The sequence below is a fragment of the Vulpes vulpes genome, chromosome 13 (genome assembly GCF_048418805.1).
Source record: "Vulpes vulpes isolate BD-2025 chromosome 13, VulVul3, whole genome shotgun sequence".
NCBI lineage: Eukaryota > Metazoa > Chordata > Mammalia > Carnivora > Canidae > Vulpes > Vulpes vulpes.
The window spans coordinates 138,965,719-138,982,764 of record NC_132792.1 but is presented as its reverse complement, the minus strand read 5'-3'; the positions used below and the strand labels follow the sequence as shown (position 1 = coordinate 138,982,764).

At 35.3% G+C, this 17,046-nt stretch overlaps 1 protein-coding gene across 13 annotated transcripts in view; it reads right to left on the bottom strand.

Annotated features, from left to right (window-relative positions):
* Nucleotides 1-17,046, bottom strand: part of RASAL2 (RAS protein activator like 2) — a 339,256-nt gene that overhangs the window by 129,236 nt on the left and 192,974 nt on the right. For 4 of the 13 annotated variants that reach the window (XR_011996352.1, XR_011996354.1, XM_026001239.2 and 1 more), the window contains exon 1: nucleotides 4,241-4,405. The exons of 8 other annotated variants lie outside the window; for them this stretch is intronic. Coding sequence is in view for 3 of the 5 variants with exons in the window: in XM_026001239.2 (XP_025857024.1) it covers nucleotides 4,241-4,253 (13 nt within the window). In the remaining 2 variants the exon portion in view is untranslated. Of the gene's footprint in view, nucleotides 1-4,240; nucleotides 4,427-17,046 lie in introns of those variants that run through there. One more of the 13 variants, XM_072733110.1, reaches the window with a different exon arrangement.

The following is a 17,046-nucleotide window of genomic DNA, read 5'->3' as shown; positions in this document are numbered from 1 at the left end:
TATACACTGTCCATTTGAAGTATAATTTAACAAAAAAGTTATGAACCAGAATATTAAAAGAGTGGAAGAATATCCAGTTTCTCTAGTCTTCATATTAACTAAAGTTACTATCTATGAATAGTTAACTATGCAACAGTACTGTTAAAAAATTTTCAAACATACTCCACAGTCTTAGAATTAGATGCAAGACTTCAGAGTTAGCAACTCGTCCAACAGGTTAGCTGTCCTATGTGACACCTGATCCTGAATGACACTTACCTGATCCTGGCAGCTTAAGTTGCTTACTTTAGAAAACCTGACATAAGAGCAAGAAGAAAGAAAGAAAGAAAGAAAGGAAAGAAAGGAAAGAAAGGAAAGAAAGAAAGAAAGAAAGAAGACCAGGTAGCTTTTTCTTCCTCAAATAATAGGACTGCACTAACTTAAAAGAACTTTTCAAGTTGCTGCTTCAGTAATTCACTTACTCCTAAAATACAGTAAACCTGAGAATGACAAAAATATGGAGTCTCTACAGAGTCAGATTATTGATAACTCCTCACTGGGTCCCTCTCTGGTTTTTAACTTCATAGTACTCCTAATTCAACTGAATGGTAAAGTCTGAGTAGGGGCAAGGAGGACACCAGAAGATAAAGACCATCTGAATTTTAATGACTGATTCAGTAAATCTCCCCTACTTGTCAAGTACATACAAAGAAGGTATTATCACTGGCAATGCTTAAGGCTTCTAAACACAAGCTTAGATCATACCCATAATTAAATGTGGAATCTGGTTGACTGAATCCCAATCAGCACTTAAAAAAGAGAGAGAGAGAGAGAGAGAAGAAGAAGAAGAAAGAAAGAAAAAGACAGCGATAAGAAGTCATATTGCTAAGTCATGACTCATTTTTTTTGAATCGTTGTTCATGAGTAAACAACAGGACACAATCATTTTTTCCCCTTTTCTCTGCTAAGAACTAGATATTTTAAGGAAGTTTATGCAACTCAAGTATAAGAATCTGGTGAACTTTATTTCACAATAATCACCTACTCCTTTACTAAAACTGATTTACTGGAAATTAAGAACAAGAACTGCCACAAACAACCACTAGAGAGCATGAAAGAACAGAAGAGAACAGAAGGAACAAAGGCAGACTGTAACACTTTTTCTCTCTAGAGGCCAGTGAAGGTCAAGAATGAAGCAGAAGGGGGAAATACATCCGTCTTATGTACATAAAAAGATTCCCAGAGTTTTGAGTGAATAATCAGGTAACTTTTACAAGTAAGGAATTAATTTGACAACTCAGAGCATTTTAGATGTCTAGCTTCAAGTTCTTGCTCTTGGTCTGTTTTTTGTCTTCACTTTTGTTTGAAAAGATGTTATTCTTATGGTTTTAACTGGGATACAAAACATAAAATTATATTCAAGAAACTGCAGTGAGAAAGCAGAAGTAGCAATTCCTTCGAAAGAGATAAAAGTTTTAATCAACTACAGCTAACCTTTTGTTAGACAAATATCATAGCTATATTGCAGAGCTCTGTACTTTCTTTGAAATTTTAGTATAAAAACTGTATTTCTATGGAGAGAGAAATGTATATATATATATATTTCATGAAAAGACATTTGAAAGAAATTAATATCAAGGAAAAACCAGGAAGAGAGAAAAGGGGTCTGGCTCCAGAAAACACTGGTCAAAGAAGAATGATTTCATTCCCATAGGGGAGTTTTTCTTATGTCACTCATTTCACTCAACCCCTTCTATTCCCATTTAAATATTGTCTTTAGTCACAAAATTGCTTATTTGCTTTTCTCTAACACAGAAAGTATAAACCTGTATAATCTTATAACTGTATTCAGGAGAAGAAAAGGAGTGTTTCCTTCTAATATTTTCTCTAAGGTACGGTAATGAGTTTTATAAAGGTTAGTTTGGTTAATAAAATAACTTCTTTTAAGTTAGTTTAGTAAAATACCAGCACTAGATTAATGACCTCTGGCTGTTTCTGATATAGAGAAATATACTCAGGCCAAATGCCCATCCTAATAATTACCCATTTATCCATCCATCCATCCATCAATCATACACACATAACATAATGTGTGCACACACAAATATGGCAGTCCCTTCACACATTCCATGAAGGATAAAAGACAAGAGAAAAACCCAAGCCATGTGTAATACACATGAACACTGTTAATTGGATAGAGCATTATGCCCTCATTCTCACAGTCATCAAGTCCTCTTGTAAACAGTGTGCTTAAATAATGGATTCTGCACTAAGACAAACAGTCTCTTGTTTCCTACTGGGTGGAGAATGCACTTTGTAATTTGGTTTCTGATAGCCAAGAGCAGTAATGAAACTATTCCTTACAACTTACTGCTCATCCCACACAGACTTGTAAATCAGCACACAGGCCCAGTTGAAAACTGGAATGAGCAGGTCAAGCTTTAACACAAAAGGGCCACATCCCTTCACTGTGCTTATAAGCCACATCGAGCTAACTTGTTCCCAGGAGCTGTAAAGAGCCATGACAGATCCTTTTGACAGCGGCTATCTCTACTATTTAGCTCACTAGAATAGTGTGGCCTCTCTCAACCCCACAATGGTCTGCACAAAAATGGAAAGGGCAGCAACCTTTTTTAGAGACTAAATGAAAATGTATGAAGACAGATGTCCACTGTCTGTGGTGGCTCTTGAGCTCTTCCAGTTAAGTTCTCCTCTAACACATAATTCATGAGAGGGAGTAACAGAGGACCCTTACAAATGTAGAGAAAAAGAGTTGGAGCTTGGATAAGTAAGCAAGTGGTCCAAACGGTTGGATAATTTAAAAATGTTATCTCATATAAATAAAAAATAAACATAGAGAAGGCAGTGAATACAGAACAATTTTTTGCTTCCCATAAATAGATACAAGTAATGAAATTAGATACAAGATTTACTGAAAGTATATAGAAAATTGCTAAGTCCTAAAATCTTTAGGAGAAATTAAAATCAATTTAAAAGAATTTTAATTTCATATACAAATACTCAGAATATGCCACAGCTATGTAATTGTTTATATAAAAGTAGCAAGCTATAGCCATTTTCCTTAATTGAACACCATTTTTTTCTTCTGATACTTTGTTATATATTTTTGGTTTTGATTGAGAATGTAGTATTAATACTGATTTGATGATATCCAGCCCTCAGTATCTCCTTCCCATAAGATTTTAATCTAGGTTTATGATGCATTTGATCTATTTATGCAATAATTCATGGTATTTGAGGCCAACAGATATAGTATAGATAAAATATAAGGCCTGAATATAACTGGTACCATGAAAACAACAGTAAACTGAAAATCAGGAGATCTAGATTTTCATTTCAGTCCTGTTTCTGTGTGATCTAGTCCTCAATGTTCTCATTGAAAATGGAGAGACTCAGGCACTTAGGTGGCTCAGAGGCTGATCATCTGCTTCGGCTCAGGTCATGATCCTGGGGTCCTGGGATAGAGTTCTACATCGAGCTCCCCACAGGGAGCCTGCTTCTCTCTCTGCCTATATCTCTGTCTCTCTCTCTGTATCTCATGAATAAATAAATAAAATCTTAAAAAAAAAAAAAAGAAAATGGAGAGACTGGCTTATAAATGATCCCTAAAATATCTTTCAGATGCAATTTTCAATGAGCTAATTGGTTAAAGTCTCTAAGCTGTCATCTGTTGGCAAAGGATATTAAAAGTCTACCTCAGGTAGAAAGAACAAGCAAAGTTCTCATCCAAATGCTCTACTGTTGTATACAGATCCAACCTGTTGAACTTTCTGAATGACATGGATTTATTTATGTGTTTCTGAGACTCAAGCAAGGCTATTAAATTCTTATTGATGGTCAATATATCCCTCAAAGAGAAATGAGCAACATCCATTCCCAGTCATCTTAATATTTCATAAAGAATTTTGGAATTCTTATCTTCAGAATAAGAATCCGCTTCAAATTATTAAAAGAACAAGTAAATGCTGCATTGTTAATATTTTGCTATGATTGCTGCCCTTTTAATTTATCTGAGTTTCTCAAATGGCTCTTCTTGTGCTGGATTTTGTACTGGAATGCCGATAGCCTCCACACAATATTCCTGTGAACTGACAGGAATGAAAACCAACCTACTTCTTTAAAGCCAATAATCACAAAGGTTAGCAGTCATTGCATTTGTATAATAAAAATAAACTGCCACATTCCCTTTAAATATGTACAAGCTTAATTTCAGACTCAGGCAGACTCAAGGATCTCTTACCTGGGGTCTGCATTCTGCGAAGTTTCTGGGTGTTGCTAACATGATCCTTCCGGCATGCCAGTCAGAAACTCAAAACACTTGTATACCGTCCTCGCCCATGCTTGCTCTGGCTGGCGCTCTGCTCTCTTTTTGCTCTCGCTCTGTGCCTCAGACAGTTTGGAATGCAGAAAAGCCAGAGCCAACGCCAGTCAAACTCAAGCCTTTTTTTCTTTTTCCCAGTTCTTTTGCTACAGAGCACTCAACAATAGCCACCCTTCCTTACTCACTGCACGTTTTTTGCATAGCACTGGGTGCAGGCAATCTACTTCAGGAGAAGCAATGGATTTACAAAGCTAGAAAATTCATTTTTTTCTGTCCCAAGAGGAAATAGGAGGGATGCATGCATCTCCGTATTTTAAGAAGGGACTTTTTTTTTAAAGTGGTCTGTTTTAAAATCTGTCATATTTTAGGGAAATGAAAAATAATACACATTTCAGAGATTCTTATTTTGAATATTATGCTGAATTAAAACAAACTTTTCAAAGTACAAAAAGTAGGTAAATATCTTACAACTAATGTGGTGTATATAGAAGTATGTATCTGCTAATACACATATTAATATATTAATAAATTCACTCTATAAATTATTTTCTTACAGCAGAAATATTTCAAATTTGGAAAAGGAAAATTGTATATCCCTAAAATCCTTCATTCAGCTCTTAAGCTAGAACATCATTTTAAAAATAAAGAAAAATTTAATTTTATAAACTGAGTGGCTCTTGACTCCTTAAGTCAACTACATGTGATGAAATTATAGATAACATCATTGTTCTTAGCTATCATTTCAACTTGTTTTAAAACCAGACATATTTCTAGGGGTTTTTTTCCTCCTATGTTCCAAAAATGGAAGACAGGTCAATGATGTAATCTTCATTATTGGTATGATGACCTAACACATTATGCAGCTGCTCAGTTGCTGAGGTTAGCAGGTCACAAATGATCAATTAAAAAATTCACAGTTTGAATCCTTGAGCAGATCCCACCTGCCACTGCAGACAGAGGGAACAGGACAGACATGAGAAGAACACAGTATCAATATTATCTACCACTTATCAAACAGCTCATGGAAAGACATACACTCCATCTAGCTATATGTCTGTATATTTTCTATATGCATCTCTTGCACTATTTAGATACACATATATACACACAAGTATGCATACATACATATGTGTTTGTGAATATATGTATATTCCTTTTCCTTCCTACCTCCCCACCTAAGTCTCAAAGATTTAAATTTAAAGTTTCCTTTAACACCATCTAATTTGGTTTTGGTTATTTAGTCTCATCTTCCTCGAAAAATCATTTATGTTCTAACATTATTGCATTTTCTTCTGCCTTTACTTCTGGTTTCCTATTTCTACTTCAAACCCCAGTGCTATGCAGGTAAGAAGCACAGAGAGAGAAAGGCATAAACAAAAGTTATACAGAAAGGAACAAACTATGAGTCTGACTAGGAGGACTTTCAGACCACAGATCCCACCTTGCCCTATATGAAACAACACACCAACACCTACGCTCTTCCTCCAGGGGTAATACAGCTTTATCAAGTATATCATTTATAATCCTTTAAAATTGTGCAAAGCACACTGAAATTATTTTTCCTTGTTATTCCTATGAATAATTTTAAGAAATAGATCATGATTTCCATAATTCTACCCAAGAGTTAGAACTAAGGACAAGTTAGTCTAGTTACAAGGAAGAGAGATTTCAGGTCAAGAAAGGTAAGTCAGAGATCCTGGAAACAGCTTTCTGCAAGGGCTCCCTGCTATAAGAGACAGTGACTCTCTAACTCTTCCCACACAGGTGAATATCCATTTGTTGAATATACTGTAGGGCTGTAGTTCTCAAACTATGCTACTGAACAATGCTAAAGTTCTGATGAGAAAACAAGGTAACAGCAACCTTTTCCCAAATGACAGAAAAGGTTCATATATACATTTTTCTCAAGTATGAGTTTTTCTTCTTAAATATATTCTAAAATGTTAGAATCTATTACTGTTAACTAACATTAAAGAAGCCTAGAATAGTTCCAAATTCAGATCATAATGACATTGTCAGATATATGCAGGTTAATTATAACAATGGTTTATTATGTTCTGCAAAAAGCACTTTTACTACCTGGAGTTCTAATACCTGCTTAAATCTGAGAACCACTGTTGAACCAGAAACAACTTTTCTTAAACCCGTATGTTATTTCATTATTCAACACTCCTCAAAGAGGCCTATACACCATACTTTATTCATTTTTACACTAAATCTTTTTTGCAATCTTTTCTGCGCTATTTTTAACTCCTTGTCTTATGCCTTGGTATTGCTGCTTCTGTCTGAAGTCCCCTGGTCCTCTCTTATTTATCCTGCAAAGCCCAGACTTAAAATTATTTTATTTCCTACCCAAAGTTGATCACATTCTCCTCTGCATTTTTTTTAATACCCTGTACTATTTTTTCTCTTCAGAGCCCTCACCATTACCTAACATTCTATTAGGTGCTGATGTTTAATGCCCTTTTTCCCATCAGAATGTGAAGGAGATGAAGGGGCAGTGGGGAAACATGGGCGGGGGTGGGGGGGGGAGGCTCTGTCTTATTTTCAGCTTGTCCACACACTCAGAACGATGTCTGGCAGTAGCAGGTACTTAATAAATGATGGACAAAAATGGATAGATGGATAAAAAATATATTTTACTTATCAAACCTTTCATGAGTATCTAGAGTCAAGAGTACTTTGGAAAATCTTGAGGACAGGGATCACAGCACACCTGTTTTCTGATGCCAGAGCCTAGCCCTGTATATGTCATGTGGTGAAACAAGAACATAAAGGAATAAGTCTCAGGCTTGTATGGTTTCAGACAGCTAACTGAAGGCTAAAGAATTATATAACAAGGGAAGGCAGTCATTTCATTATTTACCCAATTAGGACCTACTTGGACCAGGTGGAATCCTGATATGTGAAAGTTGATTCTGGGGCGTCATTTTTCCCTTCTATGAACCCACAGCTGTGTGTTGTGCTACTAGGGAAGGGAAACACAGCTTCTATGGCAAAGACTGAAGAGACTGATAAAATCTTAATCTCCTACAACCCTAGGGAGTTCTCCAAGAAGCTAGAGAAGCATGAGTAAATGTTTCATCCTTTAGCCATCCACTCAGTTTAGACAGTGGCTAAAATTCATGTCCACAAAGAAGCTCTGAACTGGTATCAACTCTCACAACTAGAATACTCAACTCAGTATCCAGCATGTTCATTATGGATACGTCAGGTCACTTAAACCATTTTATTTCTGCAAATAATCACTATGTTGTAATTATTTAGTTTCAAATTCCTTGTCTGTAGAGAGTTGGGTAGGGTTGTCTTGGACTAATCCATCTTATGTAGCCATGATCCAACATCATATTTAATAAATAGTGTATTAAGTTGAACTACATGAAAATGCCATTTTTGTTGGCCAATAATGGTCAAATACCAGCAATGATTAAATGAATATTTAAAAAGATGCAAAGACTGAATGAAGGGTGAGACTAGGTAATTTTCAAGATCTTTTCCAGTTCTGGAATTCCATGATATTATAATTCAAACATAAATGAGAGAATCATTCATTTTCAATGCTTGGTCACCTTGACAGACTATGGTCCTCCTGTTACACACTAACATAGCACTCTGTTCTTGTCCTTTTTGAAACTTAATGCAACTACAATTTAGTTATTCATGTACTAGATGTCTATCTGCTCCTCATCCTGGTGCATACAAACTCCATGGTGGGAGGGACTACACCTGCTTTGTTCACTGATGTATCAGTGCAGAGTATAGGATCTGCCACAGAATAAGTACTTAATAAATATTTGTTGAATAAACAAATAAGTGGACTCTTGAAGGTTATATCTATGTGAATTTCCAAATTCAGTATCAACAATTTTTTTTTCTAAAAAGGCTAGGATAATATTTTTCCAGTTATGAATCAACTAAGTAGTACACTTTATGAAATTTTTTAAAAGATTTTTATTTATTTATTTATGAGAGACACAGAGAGAGAGAGGCAGAGACACAGGCAGAGGGAGAAGCAGGTTCTATGCAGGGACCCCGATGCAAGACTTGATCCTGGGACCCCCAGGACCACACCCTGAGCCAAAGGCAGATAGATGCTCAACAGGTGAGCCACCCAGGCATCCCCACTTTATGACTTTTAATGGATAGAGACAGCATATGTTCCCCCTACCCTTTACAAAAGTAATTATGAAATTCTGACTTTTGTACAGGTATAGAAGTAAATGTGACAACCATTTAGACATCCTAACTGCACAATTTTCCAAAAATACCTAATTTTCTGAAAATCAAAGAACACAAAAAAATAAGCTAACTGCATATAATTAAAAATGAATTGCACATCAGTTTTATTCCTTGCCAAAAAAAATTAAAAAAGCAAAAAACACTCTTAATACCTACTTCTCCTCTTTCAAGCACAAACACATTTCAGCAGCAGACAAGCTGAGGTATACACCAGGCTGTCTGTGTGCTTCCTCTTTTGAACAGCAGGTGATCAGAAACACAACTGCTTCTAACCATAAACACAATTTCTATTAAGGTCTCCCCATAAACCAGAGTGGCTCAGCAGTTTGGTACCTGCCTTCAGCCAAGGGCATGATCCTGGAGTCCCAGGATCAAGCCCCACATCAGGCTCCCTGCATGGAACCTGCTTCTCCCTCTGCCTGTATCTCTGCCTGCCTCTCTCTCTCTGCCCCTCTCTCTCTCTCTCTATCTCTCTGTCTCTCATAAATAAACAAATAAAATCTTAAAAAGAAAAAAAAAGACTTGAAGATCTGATAGTTGTAGGGTCTAGCAAAGTACTTCTAAGTGTTTTAGAAAACACGCATTCCAAGAAGTGACAATTATGCTAGCCATGTTATATTTCCCAAACTTCTGGCTAAGCAATAGAGCTTTACCTTGCTTTTCCAGCTACGACAATTTAGTACACTGCATTTCCTTGTCTGAAATGGCAACTAGCATAATAGGGAGTGAGCAAAATCAAAGATCAGTCAACTTCCTAATACTTAGGTGATCATATGAATAGGACCATATTTCAAAGAAAAATAAGCTAAAACTTAAGTGGAAAAATACAAACAAATCTTTTTCTAATTCTCTTTCATCATGTGAATAAGAATATGCTACAAGCACAAAAGCAATACTTTTATTTCTATGGAAAAAATTCATTAAGAAACAACAAAAAGCAACTAAAAGCATTTGGGGATAGAATAGGATATTAACGGATAATATCTCTGAATGTGCTCAGAGAGCCAAAGACAAGCCTGTGATATTGTCTCTCCTCATTTAAAAAGCAAGCATAGATTGTACTTTAATAAAGCCTTCAAAAAGTTATTTTCTTTAGTGGCTTCAAAATATATACACAATTATCTGTGAGGCTTGTTGATTTCCTATGAAGCTAATCCACTGTCATGTCAATATGAATTAAAGCACTACCTTTCTCATATACTGCATTATCTTGTTTCTATAAAAAAGTCATTAGGCATTTGTTTTTGGTCTTAAAGAAAATTCACAACTGTGGGCTACTGTTTCCATAAATCCACTTGGAAAAAGCATAGATGTTATGGTACAGTCATCTTTAGCATACCACTAACACAACAACTTATACACACACTACACAATTCAAAATACTACTGCATACCTCAGGTTCATTCAATTTCACTCAATTTCCATTATTCCCTTAACTAACTAAACCAAGTTAAAATCTAGTAGAACACTAAGAGATAAGTCATGAAGTATCAAAAAAAGAAAAGGAAAAAATTAGAAAATTCTAACATCAGTTTCCTAGGAAGAAGAGTTATAAAGTAGACAACCTAAAAAGTAAATGCTGTTTTGTCCATGTTACATATGAGCAAATGGAGACACAGATAGGTCTGAGTAACATGCCCAAGGTCGCAAAGTGGTAGAGCCAGAATCCATACTTCAGTTAGCTCTGGAGTGCCTTCTCTTAACCACAATGGTATACTAAACTAAACTATTTCTCCAAATTTATCTTAAGTGGCATTTGGGCTTATTATTTTTCTTCATCACAGCTTTCTGTATTTTTCTAAATTTTCTATAATATTATTAATTTTATAAAAGAGTTTGTATATTGCTCTGGATTAGGTTTATTATCAGCTATGACTCTTTTCTTCAGTGTGTATAAATCCAGATATCATGAAACATATGTCTATTAGAACAATATACTGAATTTCATTCCACTTGTGCTTTTTCATTTATTTCAGCAATTGGACACAGCTCTATTACTTGCAACCTGAGACGAGCTCCTGACTTGAGAATGATAATTTCAAGTGATAATGTGTGAGTGTTTTCTGAACATCTGGGTCCTAGGATATGGGGGATAGAAGACAGAAGAGAATAGTGAGGAAAGGAGGAGATACTCTCAGTCACTTGGTCCCAGATTGTGTGTTCTCAGGAAAAATCCAATCAATCTTAAAATCCAATTCAAGAGAATAAGTGACCACTTTTCTCAGTTCTATGGCTATTCTTTTTCTCTTATGTGTGTGTATGTATATACATATATATACATACATACATATATATAAATATATATACATATATATATACACACACACATATATACACATATATACACACATATATATATAAAAGTTCTATACTATAAGAAATGAATTAGATATTCTTCCAGAAAAGGCATAATCAAATAGTATAAAAGGTGCTAGAATTACAGCATGAAACACGTAATCAATTCCTGATCAATTCCAAAACAGTGATCCCACAAAAAAAATCCACAATGCAGTTCAGCAACACAAACACCACATGCAAGGATTTACCATTTGCTTTGAAACAAGCCAATTTTTTCTATCACAAGGGATAACATATTTTCTCTTGGCAATAAAATAGGATATCTAAATTTATTACTGTTGAAGCTAAAGACAAAAAAAATTCACTACCAATAAAAAATCTGAAAATCCTCTGAGAGATTTGTTTCAGTGACAGTAGCAATGAATTCCAATAAAAACAAAGAACTTAGTTTTCAGCATATTCAAGAGTTATGATTATATGGCCATACCATTCTTTAAGCTACTTTCGATAGTGGTTACTATTAACAGATAAATCTGCCCCAAGATACAGTAAATTTAGAGAGCAAATGGCTTTGGTTTTTGAACTGATTTAAAATGAAATAATGTATTTAACACGCTGGTCTTCAAATTTCATATTGTCACGCTACAACAATAAGTGAAAAATAGCTATGTTTTAGGGAAGCCTAATATTTGAGCGATAGTTTATGAGTGACAGAAAATGAAAGATAAAAAAGAGATTAATGAATTGGCTAAGAAAAGAGTCATTGGTGACTAAAGGCAGAATCACATTCTCTATTACATCTCTCAGGAGGCCATCCAGAGAAATAAGAACAGGGATATCTACGCATGGGAATTGGAGATATCACGTCAGGAAATAAATACAATGGTTTCCATGTAATTGGCAAGAGAAATCAGGCCACAACACTGATTTTAAAAATATGGTTATTATCCTTATAGAAGTTCTAGGCTTGAATTTACAAAATGTGATTAGTATAGACCACCCTTTATTCTGTAACATCAGTTGTTGCATAATTATCCTCTATAAACCTTCAAAATCTCTTACTTTTATGATACACATTTTAAATCCTACATTATACCTAGACACGTAAACATGAAATTTAAAATATGATGAATCAGAAAAGACTGAAAATACACTGTGCTTTCTTGTTCAATGTTTAATTGTACTTCATATTTATTGAGTGCTATTAGTGCCACACATGCTTGTTTGTTTTTTGTAAAGTTCTCTAAATGATACATGAAGTTTAACAGAATTTCATTCATCAATGGCTGCTCCCTCAGCTAGCACATGACTGTCACCCTGAGACCTCCCTTCACCAATATTCTGGGGATTCCCTTTGTCTTCTCAACCTTCTCGATTCACCCCTTCTATTACTTGAGAGATACTTGAGCTTGGAATACAATTTGTTTAGAAATCATTGCACTTGGAACATTATAGGATTAATACCCTTCTAAGAGAGACCCCAGAGAGCACCCATGCCCCTCTTTCTGCCATGTGAGGTACAAGAAGTCAGCAGTCTGCAACCCAAAAGAGAGCCCTCAGTAGACACACCTTGGACTTGCCAGCCTCTAGAACTGTGAGAAATAAATGCTTGCTGTTTAAGCCACGCAGTCTACGGTATTCTGCTACAGCAGCCTGAACCAAGACAAGTCCTATACCTGAATGTGTTATGTGGGCATAAATACAACAGAGCAGTTAAATTTATTGCTAACCCTTGTAAGCCTTGGAAAAGCTTACAAAAATAAAAGTGTATTCTAATTTTAACCAAAGTAACACATTTAGTTGTAAAAGCTCATCTTTCCTATGCTATATCACTGATGTCAAACCTTATTAGAGGAGGCCAAGTTTCTTCCTCACTCCCATTGTGCCTGCAGTTTCTTTTTTGGAAGGCTTATCTAGAACTTTCTAGCTTGCAGTGGCTACTCCAAGGCTATTTTTATCAAATTGTTAGGTGCACTGCCGATGATATTCTGTTATTTTAAATGTATTTTTCTGTCTCCACTTCTTTTCAGTCACAGTCAATGAAATATTTCCCTGGCTTTCTCTACAGCTCATCTGGCTCCTAAAATGTACATCTTAATAGTTCTCTACAATTCCTACTTTTGAAAATTAATTACAGAAGATTTGTTTAAATATGTTTTTGACTCTGATGGCACTACTCTGATTAAAGTAAGAGGGGAAAAATGGAAAGGCCTTTAAGTGAAAAAATGAACTGAGATAAAATAGTATTTTTTTTATTACTGGCTCTCTTTTTTTTTTTTTTTTTTATTACTGGCTCTCTATATTTCTACTTCGATCTTTCACTTCCTTCCTAACTTAGGAATTCATGTTCTTTTTCCTCTTCTCTACCTTGAATTTTTCCTGTTATTCTCTACTCTCTAGAGTTAGAAAGGACAGGCAAAAGACGGACAAAATACAAATTATTTTATAAACAGACAGAAAAAATGAATGAGATGGGAATTTCCTGTTGTGCTATATTAAATATTAAAATGGGGGGAAAGTTAACATTCAAATTTCTGAATATAAAAGGAAAGAAAATAGGCTGTAAATTTCATAGAAAAGTAAGTAATCAAAACAATCTAGTAAACACAACACCTTACTAAGAAACCCGGGAGTTTCTCTTCTTCAGTATTGCTACTGTAGAAATCAGATGACAGCTGGGTGTTGGGAAGGTCTTAACAAAACATCCTTCATCCCTGGAGGCAGCTCTAGTCTGTTTTGGACACAAACCCAATGAGATTTTCCACCAATCTGATTCATAAATCCTTCTGTTTGAAACATAAACTAAAAAGGCTTTGGTAAACAGCTTAGCCAATCCTGGACTACCAAAAAATGGGGGTGGTGCAGGGAGAGAGAGCACAAGTGAAGACCAACTGAAGTAAGCAATGTTTAGTTAATTTTGCTCAAAGTACCTGAATCAGATATTTTCCTTTTGGAAAAGGCTCCATGGCAGCCAAGGGCCTAGATGAAGTCTCAAAAATAAGTGTCAAGATGCATTATAAACAACTCCATATCCCCATCTTTCTATCTCTATTATATAACAGAATGGTGAATTATGATTATACTTTTAGAAGAAAGGAATTTGCCAAATTGTGCAAGTTAAAAAAGAAACAAGGCAAGTCATGAGACAGTTACAGAGGCAGGATGTTTCTTAACATGTCACACCTCAAATTTCTTTATTGGGTTGACTTAAACCCATCCAAGCAAACTGAGAAATACAATACCTACTCTATTATCTCACTGGTTCCATGATTTTATAAGAAATCAGAGAGAACTGAGGTTTGTCTCAAATCAAAATTTATGTTGTTAGTCCTGCAGGACTCTTTCAAATCATAATAAAAATCCCATCCGATAGGGAAGCTGAGGCTTAGAGTTAATGATGAGAAGAGATGGAATCTGACTCCATGTTAGGGCAACTTCCAAGCTTGTGCCATTTCCACTACCCCACATGTGCCTCTGATACAGGCAGTCCTTCCAGAAAGTACAGAGTGCTCTAGTCAGGACGTGAATTTTCTTTCTTAAAGTAATAAACCCTCTGTCTGTGAATTAGCTGCTAAGTCCACTCGTGTGATTTTAATATGCTAATTAATCATTTAATAACCAAACTCCAACAATAGCACATGTGTTTATGCTACCAAGCTCAAATGCAGCATAAAAAGGTCATTTTCTTTCATTAAAGGAATTTATTTTCTATTACTGTTCTGTATAGAAACAAGATATCGACTACAAGCTATTTACTACTAATAATCTTAAAAATAAGCACAGATACCCTGCTCACTAAAATACAACCATGATGTCACAAGCAGCATGGTGTAAGAGTTCACATCGGACACTATCAAACAGACACACCCTACACTGAGACAAGCTAATGGCAGTTACCAACTTCATACTTATCAGAACCAAGTTGCCGCTGTAACTGTTGTGAGTTCTTGTGGCTGCACAATGATATTTAGTACGTCTAATTGCATTCAGAAAATATTTCTCTGAAGTGGATGCGGTTTTCCCCACAGGAAAAAAAAGTACTTCCCACATCTAAGATGATTTTTCACTTTGAAGTGCTTCATCTGAAAAAACTCAAGCAAGGCTTTTACCAATGCATCTCACTTATTCACTCAACACACATACCCCAAGCTTATAAGAAAGCACAAAACAACTTACTGGTGGCTGTGGGGATAATTGATATGAACAAGAAGCAGTCTTGTCATCTAAGATGTTCCAACCTAGTAAAGAAGATATCTACCAACAACTTGCTGAAAACATTAACAACATACATTCAGTATTAGAGGGACAAAAAGAGCTGTTTATCGTATGTAAATGCTAGTGAATTCTGATTACTAGAATGAAGAAAAAGAATGCCAAGTCCAGGATAAATGGGATTATCATACAAACCCCCAATACTGAGGACATACTAAAATGTAATTTTCCCAATATTTAGAAGGGAAAAAAGAAAGAAAGCCTTTGCACATGAGGCTAACAATAGAACATCAGAAAGAAGTCCAGATTCAGAAAATGGTGGTTTGAAATGCAATAGTAGTCCAATAACCCCACTTCATATTTTATTTATTTAGTTTTTATGTAGGTAGTGACCTACAAATCTGTAATCTGAAGTGGGAAGTTGGAACAAGGTTAAGAGCTAGAAGAGGATTATTTTGTTAGGCTCATCAGTAATACTACGGAAAACTATGAAAAGAAAAAAAATAAAATTACTCACAAGCAATTTTTCTTACTAACGGTCTCGAATTTTCATTAGCAGATGTTACAAGAAACATACTAAAAATATTCCTAAGGTAGAAAAACTATGTTTTCCAACCTTCTCATATGAATTTTCATTAGCTGATGTTACAAGAAACATAATGAAAATATTCCTAACTAAGGTAGAAAAACTATGTTCTCAACCTTCTCATATGAGGAAAGGATCTCTACAGGCGATCTATGTAGAACAAATTCTTCTGTATTTGACTATCATGGTCTTTGAGTTTTGAATTTGTCCAAAGAAATATAAACAAAAACTATACATTAAATCATAGGCACAGCATTTCTGATCCACAGAAAACTTGTCCCCCAGCATGATTTCAGTTGTCTTATTAACAAAGAGGTAAAAAGAAGAAAATATCCTTTTTAATATTCCTGAAAAATCTAGTAGAGTTACCTTTATAATCCGTTATAATCACCTAACATAAAAATGACAGGGTTTCTAGTCTTTTTTAGTCAGAGTCAATTTCTCTTCTTTCCTGCAGATAAATAAAAACTAAGCTGTTTTAATGGTCAACTTAATGTCCTGCTACAAATTCATGACTGGAGAGTGAGATGAAACCCAGCTAATTTTAAAGCAGTGTATTTTAGTAATGTGAAATTCCTTTGTTGACATCAAAATAACATTCCCTTCCACTTAATTGTCTAAGATTTGAATTTACTGTTTTCCCTGTTTGAAATTCAACATAAACAACTGAAATGTCCCTGTAGAATAGGTACGTTTCTTCTTTCCTTCTATCTTTATTAAAGTTAAAAGTATTCCTGCCATTATTACTATCTAAGAATACTAACCCATTCATTGGATAAAAGTTAAAAGGTTAAAAAAGGGTCAGATAATGACGAATTCATCTCCCTCACATTCTGACCCAGTAGGTCCCCAGTTTTCTCCTCCAAAGCAACCACTGCCAAAGGCTTCTTCTATATGGTTCTAAAGTTACATATACACACAAATGTGCACTCACACACACATATATGCATTTGGCATTTTTTACACAAATCATAGTGTGATATACACACACATCTGCACTTGTTCCCTGCTCCCAACTCCTTAACAATGTGTCTTGTAAACTGTTTCAAATTACTTACACACTGAGCTTCTTTCTTCTCCATAGGTGCATACATAGTAGTTCGTTATGCAGATTTAACGTAATTCATTTAAATAATCTATGGAGGGACTCCTGGGTGGCTCAGTGGGAGACTCCCGGGTGGCTCAGTGGTTGAGGGACCGCCTTTGGCTCAGGGTGTGAACCTGGAGTCCCAGGATCAAGTCCCACATCAGACTCCCGCATGGAGCCTGCTTCTCCCTCTGCCTGTATCTCAGCCTCTCTCTCTCTGTATCTCTCATGAGTAAATAAATTAAAATCTAAAAAAAAGAAAGACTTTCTTAAAAAAAATAAAAATAAAAATAAATAATCTAT